General features: G+C 29.8%; 1 protein-coding gene across 3 annotated transcripts in view; it reads left to right on the plus strand.

Annotated features, from left to right (window-relative positions):
- LOC130898689 (sulfate transporter-like) overlaps nt 1–15,183 on the plus strand; it is a 55,098-nt gene that overhangs the window by 36,647 nt on the left and 3,268 nt on the right. For all 3 annotated transcript variants that reach the window (XM_057808153.1, XM_057808152.1, XM_057808151.1), the window contains exons 5-15: nt 1,311–1,430; nt 3,359–3,545; nt 10,452–10,572; nt 10,938–11,093; nt 11,155–11,265; nt 11,325–11,497; nt 13,194–13,358; nt 13,421–13,525; nt 13,584–13,717; nt 13,768–13,930; nt 14,594–14,770. In XM_057808153.1, the coding sequence (XP_057664136.1) occupies nt 1,311–1,430; nt 3,359–3,545; nt 10,452–10,572; nt 10,938–11,093; nt 11,155–11,265; nt 11,325–11,497; nt 13,194–13,358; nt 13,421–13,525; nt 13,584–13,717; nt 13,768–13,930; nt 14,594–14,770 (1,612 nt within the window). The remainder of the gene's footprint in view (nt 1–1,310; nt 1,431–3,358; nt 3,546–10,451; nt 10,573–10,937; nt 11,094–11,154; nt 11,266–11,324; nt 11,498–13,193; nt 13,359–13,420; nt 13,526–13,583; nt 13,718–13,767; nt 13,931–14,593; nt 14,771–15,183) is intronic.

A 15,183-nucleotide genomic window follows, 5' to 3' on the forward strand; every position in this document is an offset into this window, starting at 1 on the left:
TTTTTTTGTGAAAATGGATGAAAATATCATTTTTTTGAGTTCGTTAATGATTTTTCGGTTATATATTGACCGATAAACGAAAATCACTGAGCGCAAGATCGGGATAATACAGTAGACGTAGCAGGAATCGTACAAGTTTTGTTTTAAATTGTTCTCATCAGATTATACAGAGTTTAAGATCAAATTTCATTGTTTTTACTATGCAGTGACGTAATTTGCTACCTTTTTTTGTGAAAATGGATGAAAATATCATTTTTTTGAGTTCGTTAATGATTTTTCGGTTATATATTGACTGATAAGCGAAAATCACTGAGTGCAAGATCGGGATAATACAGTAGACGTAGCAGGAATCGTACAAGTTTTGTTTTAAATTGTTCTCATCAGATTATACAGAGTTTAAGATCAAATTTCATTGTTTTTACTATGCAGTGACGTAATTTGCTACCTTTTTTTGTGAAAATGGATGAAAATATCATTTTTTTGAGTTCGTTAATGATTTTTCGGTTATATATTGACCGATAAACGAAAATCACTGAGCGCAAGATCGGGATAATACAGTAGACGTAGCAGGAATCGTACAAGTTTTGTTTTAAATTGTTCTCTTCAGATTATACAGAGTTTAAGATCAAATTTCATTGTTTTTACTATGCAGTGACGTAATTTGCTACCTTTTTTTGTGAAAATGGATGAAAATATCATTTTTTTGAGTTCGTTAATGATTTTTCGGTTATATATTGACCGATAAACGAAAATCACTGAGCGCAAGATCGGGATAATACAGTAGACGTAGCAGGAATCGTACAAGTTTTGTTTTAAATTGTTCTCATCAGATTATACAGAGTTTAAGATCAAATTTCATTGTTTTTACTATGCAGTGACGTAATTTGCTACCTTTTTTTGTGAAAATGGATGAAAATATCATTTTTTTGAGTTCGTTAATGATTTTTCGGTTATATATTGACCGATAAACGAAAATCACTGACCACAAGATCGGGATAATACAGTAGACGTAGCAGGAATCGTACAAGTTTTGTTTTAGATTGTTCTCATCAGATTATACAGAGTTTAAGATCAAATTTCATTGTTTTTACTATACAGTGACGTAATTTGCTACCTTTTTTCGTGAATATGGGTGAAAATAGTGGACAAGTTTCCATTTGAATTGTTCCCATCAGATTATACAAAGTTTATAGCATATAATGACGTAATTTTTTCGAAAAAAATGTACAGGAACTAACGTATGACTCATTCTATGTCCTCTCGACTAGTTTAAATGTTTTTATGGTTGACTTTAGTCCTATTTATTCCAGATACTCTTTATTCGGATGGGGTCTACCTCTACTTCTTCTGTTTGTAAGTGTTTTGATTCAGTATGAAGAAAAAGGGGGGAAATTATTGGATACTATGTCTCTAAAAAAACAAAATTGCTGGTAAGTGACTTAGAGTTGATTTATAGTACACACCACTCGGTTATTTGTCTTTAAATTTTTTCTAATGTTGTTTTCATAGTTTCATTTCGACATGGCGTCTCAAAATTGACATTGACCTTTCCATAATTTGATCTAATTAGAAATCTATTAGCGAAATTATTTCCTCTTGATGAACTAATTAGAGGACGATTTAAACTTGATATTGAGTTAACTTGTACGCGCTTTGGGAGAAGATTGATTTTGATCCAAATTAATAAGAAATTGTGTTAATATCCTGCTGAATGTTATAAATTTCGTTATTTTAATGACGATAAATCATTTACATCAACCGGAAACGTATTTCGGTTGTTATATCGTCTATAGTAGAGGGGCTAAAGCTACTAACGTGTATTTGATACTTGGATTTAGTCTTACGACTTAAAGGACAGACTATAAGTGACGCATTTCGAAAATTAACAAAAACAATGAAAAATTGCGTTTTTTTCGTTAACCGGAAACGTATTTCGGTTGTTATATCGTCTATAGTAGAGGAGCTAAAGCTACTAACGTGTATTTGATACTTGGATTTAGTCTTACGACTTAAAGGACAGACTATAAGTGACGCATTTCGAAAATTAACAAAAACAATGAAAAATTGCGTTTTTTTCGTTAACCGGAAACGTATTTCGGTTGTTATATCGTCTATAGTAGAGGAGCTAAAGCTACTAACGTGTATTTGATACTTGGATTCAGTCTTACGACTTAAAGGACAGACTATAAGTGACGCATTTCGAAAATTAACAAAAACAATGAAAAATTGCGTTTTTTTTTGTTAACCGGAAACGTATTTCGGTTGTTATATCATCTATAGTAGAGGAGCTAAAGCTACTAACGTGTATTTGATACTCGGATTTAATCTTACGACTTAAAGGACAGACTATAAGTGACGCATTTCGAAAATTAACAAAAACAATGAAAAATTGCGTTTATTTCGTTAACCGAAAACGTATTTCGGTTGTTATATCGTCTATAGTAAAGGAGCTAAAGCTACTAACGTGTATTTGATACTTGGATTCAGTCTTACGACTTAAAGGACAGACTATAAGTGACGCATTTCGAAATTTAACTAAAACAATGAAAAATTGCGTTTTTTTCGTTAACCGGAAACGTATTTCGGTTGTTATATCGTCTATAGTAGAGGAGCTAAAGCTACTAACGTGTATTTGATACTCGGATTTAATCTTACGACTTAAAGGACAGACTATAAGTGACGCATTTCGAAATTTAACTAAAACAATGAAAAATTGCGTTTTTTTCGTTAACCATAAACGTATTTCGGTTGTTATATCGTCTATAGTAGAGGAGCTAAAGCTACTAATGTGTATTTTATACTTGGATTTAGTCTTACGACTTAAAGGACAGACTATAAGTGACGCATTTCGAAATTTAACTAAAACAATGAAAAATTGCGTTTTTTTCGTTAACCGGAAACGTATTTCGGTTGTTATATCGTCTATAGTAGAGGAGCTAAAGCTACTAACGTGTATTTGATACTCGGATTTAATCTTACGACTTAAAGGACAGACTATAAGTGACGCATTTCGAAATTTAACTAAAACAATGAAAAATTGCGTTTTTTTCGTTAACCATAAACGTATTTCGGTTGTTATATCGTCTATAGTAGAGGAGCTAAAGCTACTAATGTGTATTTTATACTTGGATTTAGTCTTACGACTTAAAGGACAGACTATAAGTGACGCATTTCGAAATTTAACTAAAACAATGAAAAATTGCGTTTTTTTCGTTAACCGGAAACGTATTTCGGTTGTTATATCGTCTATAGTACAGGAGCTAAAGCTACTAAGGTGCAGTGTTCCAAATATCATACTATAACTTATGAAAAAACAGACTATATCTCGAAAAAAAAACAATTCCATTCCCTTTCACAGGTTTCTGGATACCAACGCTTTCATTTACGGTCTAATATCACCCAGTTTCGTCATCATCATAATCACCTTCAACTATTTGATACGATCGACGTTTCTGTCGATATACATCATCAGTTTCCAGACAGATATTAGAACTAAAGAAAAAATGAATAATAAAAGAACCCTTCAAATTCTCCTTTTCGTAAAGGTGAGTGTATTAATATTTCTTTCTAGTATCATCGAAAAAGGATAAAATGAAAAGAAGAAGAATGGAAAACCGTCTGTTCCGAATATTCTAATATCCGTTTCCGATATTTTTTTTTTATTCTAAATATTTCGATGGGGCTTCGGAGCTCGAAAGGATTTCACTTTTGTGTCGAGTCCTTATTCGGATGGACGAGTTTATATATGTCTATATTATACAGGGCCGTATCTACTTCGATTTAATTGATGTTTTTTTTTACAGATAACGACTGTTATAACTGTCGTTATGATTTTATCGACTTTCGCTAAGTTTTTCGACGAATCCGAAACGTTTCGGGTGGCTTATCACGTGTCGCAAGGTACCCAAGGGCTCTTGGTGGCTCTGTTGGTGACCTGCAATTGTCGAGTGTTGAAATTGTACACGAAAAGTTTGAAAAAACGCGCAAACAAACACGTGGACAGCGCCACGTCGTATTTTAGTAAATCAACCAGTTTACAATTATTGACATGGAAATCGCCGGAAACGGTTTGAATTATAGGGATTTTTTTTGGAACGTCCTGTATATTTCGGGATGGTGTTTGCTCGATAATTATTTTTGGATATGTTCCTCCCGGATTTCGACTGTAAATTTTTGGTTAATTTGACGTCGAATTTTTTACTTTGTTTTTGATTTCACGCGCGTTCGGCGAAGTTTTCAAAGCGTGTTTGCCAAATTTTCATGAAAAATGCGTTAATTCGTCCAAATTTGCGATCGTTTTTATCTCGTTTCTAGCGCATTCGGCAAAAAATGGAAGGACGTTCATCAGTTTTTTTGGAAAATACGCTCATTCGGCATAAATATGGAAGAGCAATCACAAAATTTTTAAAGATATGCGTGAATTCGTCCAAATTTGCGATCGTTTTTATCTCGTTTCTAGCGCATTCGGCAAAAAATGGAAGGACATTCATCAGTTTTTTTGGAAAATACGCTCATTCGGCATAAATATGAAAGAGCAATCACAAAATTTTTAAAGAAATGCGTGAATTCGTCCAAATTTGCGATCGTTTTTATCTCGTTTCTAGCGCATTCGGCAAAAAATGGAAGGACGTTTATTAGTTTTTTTTTTGAAAATACGCTCATTCGGCATTAATATAAAAGAGCAATCACAAAATTTTTAAAGAAATGCGTGAATTCGTCCAAATTTGCGATCGTTTTTATCTCGTTTCTAGCGCATTCAGCAAAAAATGGAAGGACGTTCATCAGTTTTTTTGGAAAATACGCTCATTCGGCATAAATATGAAAGAGCAATCACAAAATTTTTAAAGAAATGCGTGAATTCGTCCAAATTTGCGATCGTTTTTATCTCGTTTCTAGCGCATTCGGCAAAAAATGGAAGGACGTTTATTAGTTTTTTTTTTGAAAATACGCTCATTCGGCATTAATATAAAAGAGCAATCACAAAATTTTTAAAGAAATGCGTGAATTCGTCCAAATTTGCGATCGTTTTTATCTCGTTTCTAGCGCATTCGGCAAAAAATGGAAGGACGTTCATCAGTTTTTTTGGAAAATACGCTCATTCGGCATAAATATGAAAGAGCAATCACAAAATTTTTAAAGAAATGCGTGAATTCGTCCAAATTTGCGATCGTTTTTATCTCGTTTCTAGCGCATTCGGCAAAAAATGGAAGGACGTTCATCAGTTTTTTTGGAAAATACGCTCATTCGGCATAAATATGAAAGAGCAATCACAAAATTTTTAAAGAAATGCGTGAATTCGTCCAAATTTGCGATCGTTTTTATCTCGTTTCTAGCGCATTCGGCAAAAAATGGAAGGACGTTCATCAGTTTTTTTGGAAAATACGCTCATTCGGCATAAATATGAAAGAGCAATCACAAAATTTTTAAAGAAATGCGTGAATTCGTCCAAATTTGCGATCGTTTTTATCTCGTTTCTAGCGCATTCGGCAAAAAATATAAGGACGTTTATTAGTTTTTTTTGGAAAATACGCTCATTCGGCATTAATATAAAAGAGCAATCACAAAATTTTTAAAGAAATGCGTAAATTCGTCCAAATTTGCGATCGTTTTTATCTCGTTTCTAGCGCATTCGGCAAAAAATGGAAGGACGTTCATCAGTTTTTTTGGAAAATACGCTCATTCGGCATAAATATGAAAGAGCAATCACAAAATTTTTAAAGAAATGCGTGAATTCGTCCAAATTTGCGATCGTTATTGTTATTTGTTTCCTTTCTAACGCATTCGGCAAAAAAATCGAGGCGCCTTTACCAAATTCAAAAACAAAACGCGTTTGGCAAACATATCAGAGGCGTCTCAACCAAATTTTCGAAAACTGCTCGTTTCTGGCGCCTTCGCCAAAAATATGACACCGAAATTTTCAATAAACCTCCGGATTCGACTTGATTTTGTTATTGAGCAAATTTGATTTCTAAAAAAATATATATTGTAGTTAATAAAGTGAATATTCTTCTTTTTTTAAATTTTCATTCCAAAAACCTTTCACCTTTACCTTTCGTTCGATTTCGGCAAACTCGGCATATACCAGTCGACTTTTATGACGCTTTTTCATTAAGAAAAAAGAATAATTTCATTACCACGTAATTTATCATTTTATTTCCACGAATTTTGAATAAAATGGCCGCCGGAATCGCTTGAACATCAAGGTAAGTCAATTTGTTTTCAAACTTCACGTATAGCCCCCGTAAGTGAAAAAACATTGAATTTTACCAATTAATTGACAGATATTCGGATATTTCTCGATAAAATTGATTCTTACTTGGAAATTTTTCATAAAAAATTCATGACGTAATTATTTTATTATACAGGGGTGTTCATAAAGTTACTCGAATATTACGATTTTTATTGAATTTTCGGAAAAAAATATCATTTGTTTACTGAAACGTCGTAAGGAATCTCACGTAGAAAAATTAAACTACTACTTTCGTATATTTATACAAGGTGCAGTTGATATTTTGATCGATTACAGGGGGTCGTTCAAAAGTATATTTTATTTTCTAATTACTTCGTGTTTTACTGGAGGATTTTTACAGTTTGGCCCTGGATATCCTAAGATAGCATGTCGAATGATATAATTAAAGTTTGTTTTGGTAAAATCATTAGTAAAAACATTAAAAACGCATTTATTTTATTTCAATCATATTTTTCATTATCAAAATATTCACGAACTAATTTTCTGTTTGTTTATAAGTCGTATTTGACGTAAATATACTGAAACTACGTAAACATAAAAGTGAATCAACAAATTTTCGTTTCATTTCAGCATAGATAAATTTTTTGTAAAGTGAATATTTCGAAAAAACACTTTAACCCTGTATTATACGACGTCGCAGTAAGTTTTTATCAGTAATTTTCATAATTATTCATATTCTCAACCGATTTTAATAATTATTAGTTACAAAAATACGTAAATTTCTACAGGGTGGTCAAAAATAAATTTTTGAATAACTATAAATATATCACCCTGTATAACTGATTTACGAAAAATATACACATATAATACAAAGAAAAATACGAGATTTTAACGGTTTTAACTGTAATTTAACAAAAAACTTTCAATATACGGGGTACTATTGAAAAAGTTTTCATAAATTTTGAAAAAATATATTTTTGATTAACGACGCACCCTGTATACTCGGGGGGATTCACAATATTTGTAACACACTATAAATTCACGGAAATCCATATTGAATTCCAAACAACATTATATCTTCTATATACGAGGGATGAACGATGTTAATTTAATCACAGTTTTTTGCTTTTATTATTTTATGACATTAAAAATAATAAAACTCGATATATTTTTGACTCACATTGTATATTTCTAAACTCGAAATTGATTTATGCTCTTGATAAATGATAATTTCAATGCCGGGATTGCGAACAAACAGCAAATTCGGAGCTGTAGAGACCCATTGATAAAAAAAAGAAGAATAACGTACCTAACTTCGTTATAATATAATTTTATTTTCAGTATATAGTGTTGACGTAACGAAAAATGATTATTCCATACAGAAATTAATATTTTTAAGCCATAATGTCAACAAATATTTTGAATTTATTAAAACAATGACGTTTGAAGTTATTTAAATGTAAATATGATATCGTTTTATCTAATCTACATGAATTATCATACTATTAATAGTGAAAACATAAAATTTACGAGCAAGTTTAACAATTTCTTTTCTAAAAATTTTGTATACAGTGTGAAATTGATACATATTTCGATATAAATATTCTAAGCTTCTTTATAACTTCACCCTGTATATATTAATGTGAATCAAACCAAGTATTTGTCACAAGCGGTTTCAGTTGTTATATTTTCTTTTAAAAAATTTGTCAAAAATCTTGTATACAGTGTGATTATTCATTATAGAATATCTCCAATACATATTTCCATATAAATATTTCAGACTACTTTATAACTACACCCTGTATATATTAATGTGAATCAAACCAAGTATTTGTCACAAGCGGTTTCAGTTGTTATATTTTCTTTTGAAAAATTCCTCAAAAATCTTATATACAGTGTGATTTTTCATTATAGAATAACTCCAATGCATATTTCCATATAAATATTTCTAACTACTTTATAACTACACCCTGTATATATTAATGTGAATCAAACCAAGTATTTGTCACAAGCGGTTTCAGTTGTTATATTTTCTTTTAAAAAATTCGAAAAAAATCTTATATACAGTGTGATTATTCATTATAGAATATCTCCAATACATATTTCCATATAAATATTTCAGACTACTTTATAACTACACCCTGTATATATTAATGTGAATCAAACCAAGTATTTATCACAAGCGGTTTCAGTTGTTATATTTTCTTTTAAAAAATTCCTCAAAAATCTTATATACAGTGTGATTATTAATTATAGAATAACTCCAATGCATATTTCCATATAAATATTTCGAACTACTTTATAACTACACCCTATATATATTAATGTGAATCAAACCAAGTATTTGTCACAAGCGGTTTCAGTTGTTACATTTTCTTTTGAAAAATTCGTCAAAAATATTATATACAGTGTGATTATTAATTATAGAATATATCCAATACATATTTCCATATAAATATTTCAGACTACTTTATAACTACACCCTGTATATATTAATGTGAATCAAACCAAGTATTTATCACAAGCGGTTTCAGTTGTTATATTTTCTTTTAAAAAATTCCTCAAAAATCTTATATACAGTGTGATTATTAATTATAGAATAACTCCAATGCATATTTCCATATAAATATTTCGAACTACTTTATAACTACACCCTATATATATTAATGTGAATCAAACCAAGTATTTGTCACAAGCGGTTTCAGTTGTTACATTTTCTTTTGAAAAATTCGTCAAAAATATTATATACAGTGTGATTATTAATTATAGAATATATCCAATACATATTTCCATATAAATATTTCAGACTACTTTATAACTACACCCTGTATATATTAATGTGAATCAAACCAAGTATTTATCACAAGCGGTTTCAGTTGTTATATTTTCTTTTAAAAAATTCCTCAAAAATCTTATATACAGTGTGATTATTAATTATAGAATAACTCCAATGCATATTTCCATATAAATATTTCGAACTACTTTATAACTACACCCTATATATATTAATGTGAATCAAACCAAGTATTTATCACAAGCGGTTTCAGTTGTTATATTTTCTTTTAAAAAATTCCTCAAAAATCTTATATACAGTGTGATTATTAATTATAGAATATATCCAATACATATTTCCATATAAATATTTCGAACTACTTTATAACTACACCCTGTATATATTAATGTGAATGAAATCTAGTATATTTCATACGCGTTTTTCGTTATATTTTCTTTTATCACGTTAATGACCTTGAACTCGTTTTTTTTTGAAAATTTAAATAACTAATTTCACCGTTCCGAATCATTTATTCAAATTCCACGGTTGAATGACCTCTGGCAGTGACGTATCGATCAATTTTTTTTCTTTATTAAACTCATTGGCAATCGACGAAATTTAAAATCAATTTCGACCCACCCTATATGTGTAAAATCATCAAATTTAATTACAAATGTTCTCATATTTTTTTTCGTTACACAGAGTGTTTTTATTCTAAATTAAGTTTATTTTTAAATCGGATCATTTGGAAAACATCGATTATAATCATACAGGGTGCGTCTTTATTCCAAAATGTCGTAGTAACATCAAATTTAGTAATATTGATAAAATTATTACTAATTATAACATTTTGGGTAATAATTATTGTAGATTGAAGTTTTCCGAAAATATTCGATCAAAAAAAAGTCTAATATACATACAGTGTGAGGCATTACTTCCCTATTGGAACCCTATTAATAATTCCACAAATTCTAAGTGTAAAAATCGATATTTTTGGTGTGAGGCAGTTTAATTATTACTTATAACTACTTCATATTATACAGTGTTGGTCAAAAATACGTCTACGTTTATAAAACGTTAAAAAACTGTTTTAAATCTTCTCGTTGATACGAGGGTTGCTCCAAAACATGTGATTTACAGGCAACCGATTATTTTAGTTGTAGAAAAACGTTGATTACATTTTTTTACGCGAAAAACTTATTTTAAATATTTATAATACCCTTTAAATGATATAAATCGAAACGCCGCTGGTTTTTCTTTATTATTAAAGTAAATATTCCATTATGTTTACATGTTTTTTAGAATTATTCATTACGGGAAAAAACTTGTGATGTGTAAGTTTCTCAATTAAAATTTACTCTACAAATAGAGCTCAATTAACTTGTCTTAAAAAATTAAATTTAATATTGAATAAACATTCGTCGAATATCTCGACAAATTACGCAGTCATTTTACGTGGGGTTCCGTTGAATCGACATTTTGTCATAGCCAGTGGTCGATATCGTCGAAATGGCCGACGAAAACCAGACGAAAATAAAAATCGAACGCCCCTTGTATGAACATAACCAGTTGAGACAAAATTTTCGTTACGAAAAAGACAAAAAAAACCGTAAGTACCTTCTATAAGTCATTTTCCATTCATATTTTTTCACGTTTCATAATTTTTTTTTCCAACAACGTTTCGGTAAATAAATAATCATCTTCAGAGATCGAAACGTTACTAAATACGTAATCTGTTCATGATAGCGATCTAATACACTCAAACATAAGTTAGAGTATCTCTAAATCGTTATTTTATAACAATCCTGTTATTATACGAGGGTTATAACAAAGTTGAATCACGTAAATCGATTTAAGGACTTTTTGCTAGCTAATTTTGATATTTTAACGATTTTTAGTGAATAGAAAGCTGAATTTAGAGTTTTCGTAACATTTTGTGTTTATATACAGTGTGTATCATGAATAATTTTTTAGTAATACATAGATTATGCCCCGGGAAAGTTTCTATTAGAAAAATTGTTACTAGAACGATTCCTGTGTTGAAATGGTTACCGAAATATGATTGGAAAAAGGATTTTTTAGCCGATTTAGCTTCTGGATACACAGTGGCCGTCATGCACATACCACAGGGTGAGATAAAAACAATATTAAATGACGAAATCAACTTCGAAGTTTATTGTATACGTTTTAGGTATGGCTTACGCCCTTTTGGGCAACGTACCACCGGTGGTAGGTATATACATGGCGATATTTCCCGTTCTGGTATATTTTTTTTTCGGTACGTCGAAACACGCTTCTATGGGTGAGAGTTTTGTTGTCGAAAATCCGTTTTTCGAAAATATTTTCGATTAAATTTTCCAGGTACGTTTTCTATTGCCTGTTTGATGACGGGTAAGGCGGTTTTGGAGCATGCCGATCAATCTTTTTTGGAAACTACGGCTTCTGGAAATAATGATACAGTGACTGTGATTAGTGTGGGTTACACGCCCATCCAAGTGGCTACGGCGGTTACTTTCGTAACATCAGTAGTTCAAGTATGTTTATAATGGTTTTTAAATAAATTTTTTTCAATTTATTTCCAGGAAATCGATATATACAGGGTGGATTCTTCAATTCCACAACGACGACTCGATTTTCACTGAAATTATGTAAAATATGACACCCTGTATATTTCTCAGTATTCGGGTTACTTTATAAACTTATATAATCGTATAATATGCAATAACGCTCAATTATATAGGGTATTTAAAAATATATGACCATTTTTATATCGAAATAAAAATTGAACTCCCCTGTATATAAGTGAGTAGTGGATTTTTTAATATTTTTTTTATTAAATAAGTTGACGAATATAATGTAATTTCAAAATTGATACTAAGAAAAATAATTTTTAATCATCTGTACACGGGGTGAGTAAAAAAGTAAATTTATATTTTTTTGCATTTTTTTAATATTTTTTTCACTAAAATTGCAATTATTAAATAATTTTTGTGAAGCATTCGTTAACCTTAAACTGTAATTTTCCAAAATTTCAACAATAAAAATGAAATAAAGTCAAAATATTGTTAAAACTTTATTTTAAAAACATTCGGCTCACCCTGTATACAAATATTCGTCGATGATTTTTGTTATAATAAATTTGAATACCGAACAATATATATCAAATAACGACTAATTATTCATTTCCTAGAATTTATATACGAGGTGAATTAAAAAATAATTTTTTTTTTCAATTTTTTCGATATATTTCATTTTTTTTCGAAAAATATCAATTATTTTACAATTTTTTTGAAGCATGTATGAACCTTAAACCGTTATTTCCCAAAATATTCTGCAGTTTTAACGCAATTCACAAAAAAAATTGAATAAAGCCAAATTATTATAAAAACATTCGGCTCACCCTGTATACAAATATTCGTCGATGATTTTTGTTATAATAAATTTGAATACCGAACAATATATATTAAATAACGACTAATTATTCATTTCCTAGAATTTATATACGAGGTGAATTAAAAATTCAGTTTTTTTTCAATTTTTCTCAATATATTTCATTTTTTTTTTCAAAAAATATCAATTATTTTATCATTTTTTCCAAGCATTCATTAACCTTAAACCGTTATTTCCCAAAATATTCTGCATTTTTAACGCAATTCACAAAAAAAGCCAAATTATTATAAAAACATTCGGCTCACCCTGTATACAAATGTCAAATTCACGATTTCTGTTATAATAGATTTGAATATCGCACAATATCTATCAATCAACTACTAATTACTTATTTTCTAGTATTTATATACGAGGTAAATTGAAAAATATTATAATTTCAAATATTTTTAATATATTCTAGTTTTTTTAAAAAAAATATCAATTATTATCATTTTTGTGAAGCATTCGTTAATCTTAAACCATTATTTTCCAAAATTTGAACGCAATTTACAATAACAAAAATAAAACAAAATTTTTTATAAAAATTTCGATTCGCCCTATATACATATATTTTTAAATACCCTGTATACTCCAATAAAATCACATCATAAAATGAATCTAAATATAAGACATATACAGGATGTCGTATTAAAAAAGTATATTAATAAGTTAAACACATAATTACATACGACCCCCGTATATATTATCATATTTTTCTCATAATCACCATTACCACATATATTTATGTATAGTTTAAAAAATATTTCAACCGCGTAAATCCGTTTTTTATTATATTTTTAGCTCATTATGTATTGTTTACGTTTGGGGGCGGTAACCGCCCTTTTATCCGACGTATTAGTTAAATCTTTTACTTGCGGGGCGGCTTTTCAAATAGTCGCTACCCAAATAAAAGATCTCATCGGTGTAGATATGCCTAGTTTCAAAGGAAACTTCATCACAGTTAAGGTATGATATAATTTATTAAAACTACTTTTGTATTTCCCCCTGTATAATCGATTTGTTTATAGATATTCAAAATAGTGTTCGAGGAATTGAACGAAGTTAATTGGGCTGCGGTGATTATATCGGCGATAGCAATAATTGTATTAGTAATAAATAATGAAATATTAAAGGTAAAATGACTAATTTTTGTTCACGCCTGTATAATAATTAATTTTTTTTATATCTCAGCCAATAATAGCGAAAAAATCGTCTGTACCACTACCCATAGAGCTCATAGTGGTTATTATAGGTACACTATGCTCGCAATATTTAAATCTACAAAAAGTTTACGATTTAAAAGTGATAGGGGACATTCCCAAGGGGTGAGTTGTTTATTTTTTTTTGCTTTCATTATGATTGATGAAAATTTTAGATTTCCCCAACCTGAATTTCCGCCATTACCTCTACTTTCGAAGATTATAACCGATGGTATTTCCACTTCGATCGTTTCGTATGCTATAACGATATCCCTGATGATGATACTAGCTCAAAAAGGAAACTACGAAGTAGACGCGAATCAAGAATTACTAGCAATGGTAAATATATGAAAATTTCCATCATTTTCCCAGTGAAAAACAACTACACACTGACTATATACCACCCGCAACGATGTAACATATTTATTTTCTAAAATTATGATTAAATTGAATCGTGTAGTGTGCTGAAGAGGCACAAAACCAACAAAATCGGTCAAATATTTCATTTCGCTCAAATTAGAAATATTATATAATGCTGAAGAGTCTTAAAAATAACAAAACCGCTTTACTATCTCATTTGTCTTCAATTCGATACATTATATTGTGCTGGACAGTCTCATAAAAGACGAAACCGGTCGAATATTTCATTTTCCTCAAATCAGAGAAATTATATTGTACTGAAAAGTCTTATAAATGAAAAAATCGGTCTTTTTTTCCATTCCGCTCAAATTTGAAATATCATATTGTGCTGATGAGTCTTAAAAATAACAAAACCGGTAAATTATTTCCTTTTAACTTTAACATATATTGTGCTGAAGAGACATGAAAATAACAAAACTGGTCTTATATCTCATTTTTCTCAAATTAGAGGTATTATATTGTGCTGATGAGTTTTAAAAATAACAAAACCGGTCTATTATATCATTTTTTTTTTCAAATTAATGATGGTGTACTGTACTGAAGAGGCTCGGATATAACAGAATCGTATGATTTTTTTTGTAGGGTTTGGGTAACGCGGCGGGTTCCTGTTTTTCTTGTATGCCGTTTTGCGCTTCCTTATCCAGATCGATGATACAGGAAGTTGTCGGTGGGAAAACCCAATTGGTTTCCGTTATTTCTTCAATACTTTTAACGGTTACTCTTTTATGGATAGCGCCGTTTTTCGAACCTCTACCTAAAGTGAGTATTTTTCCTGTAATCGATATCAAATTCTTGACCGAAACGTCATCTGTCATTACTAGTATGACATCACTATAGCAGTTCAATAAACACGGAAGGTAGTGTGAATTTTTGATTATGATTGTATTTAATAAGCGAAAAAAGTGTGAATTTTTGACTAAATCAATATATTTAAGCGGAAGTCTCAATTTTTGACTATAACAGTATTTAATATATGAGAAAGTGTGATTTTCTGACTATTACTGTATATCTTATATGAGGAAAGTGTAAATTTTTGAGTATAACAGTATTCCGAAGAAAGTGTCAATTTTTGACTAACACATTATATTATTATATATTGAAAAAAAAGTCTGAACTTTTGACTATTACTGTATATACTATAAGAGAAAAATTTCAAATTTTTGATTATGACT

The sequence above is a fragment of the Diorhabda carinulata genome, chromosome 10, assembly GCF_026250575.1.
Source record: "Diorhabda carinulata isolate Delta chromosome 10, icDioCari1.1, whole genome shotgun sequence".
Taxonomy (NCBI): domain Eukaryota; kingdom Metazoa; phylum Arthropoda; class Insecta; order Coleoptera; family Chrysomelidae; genus Diorhabda; species Diorhabda carinulata.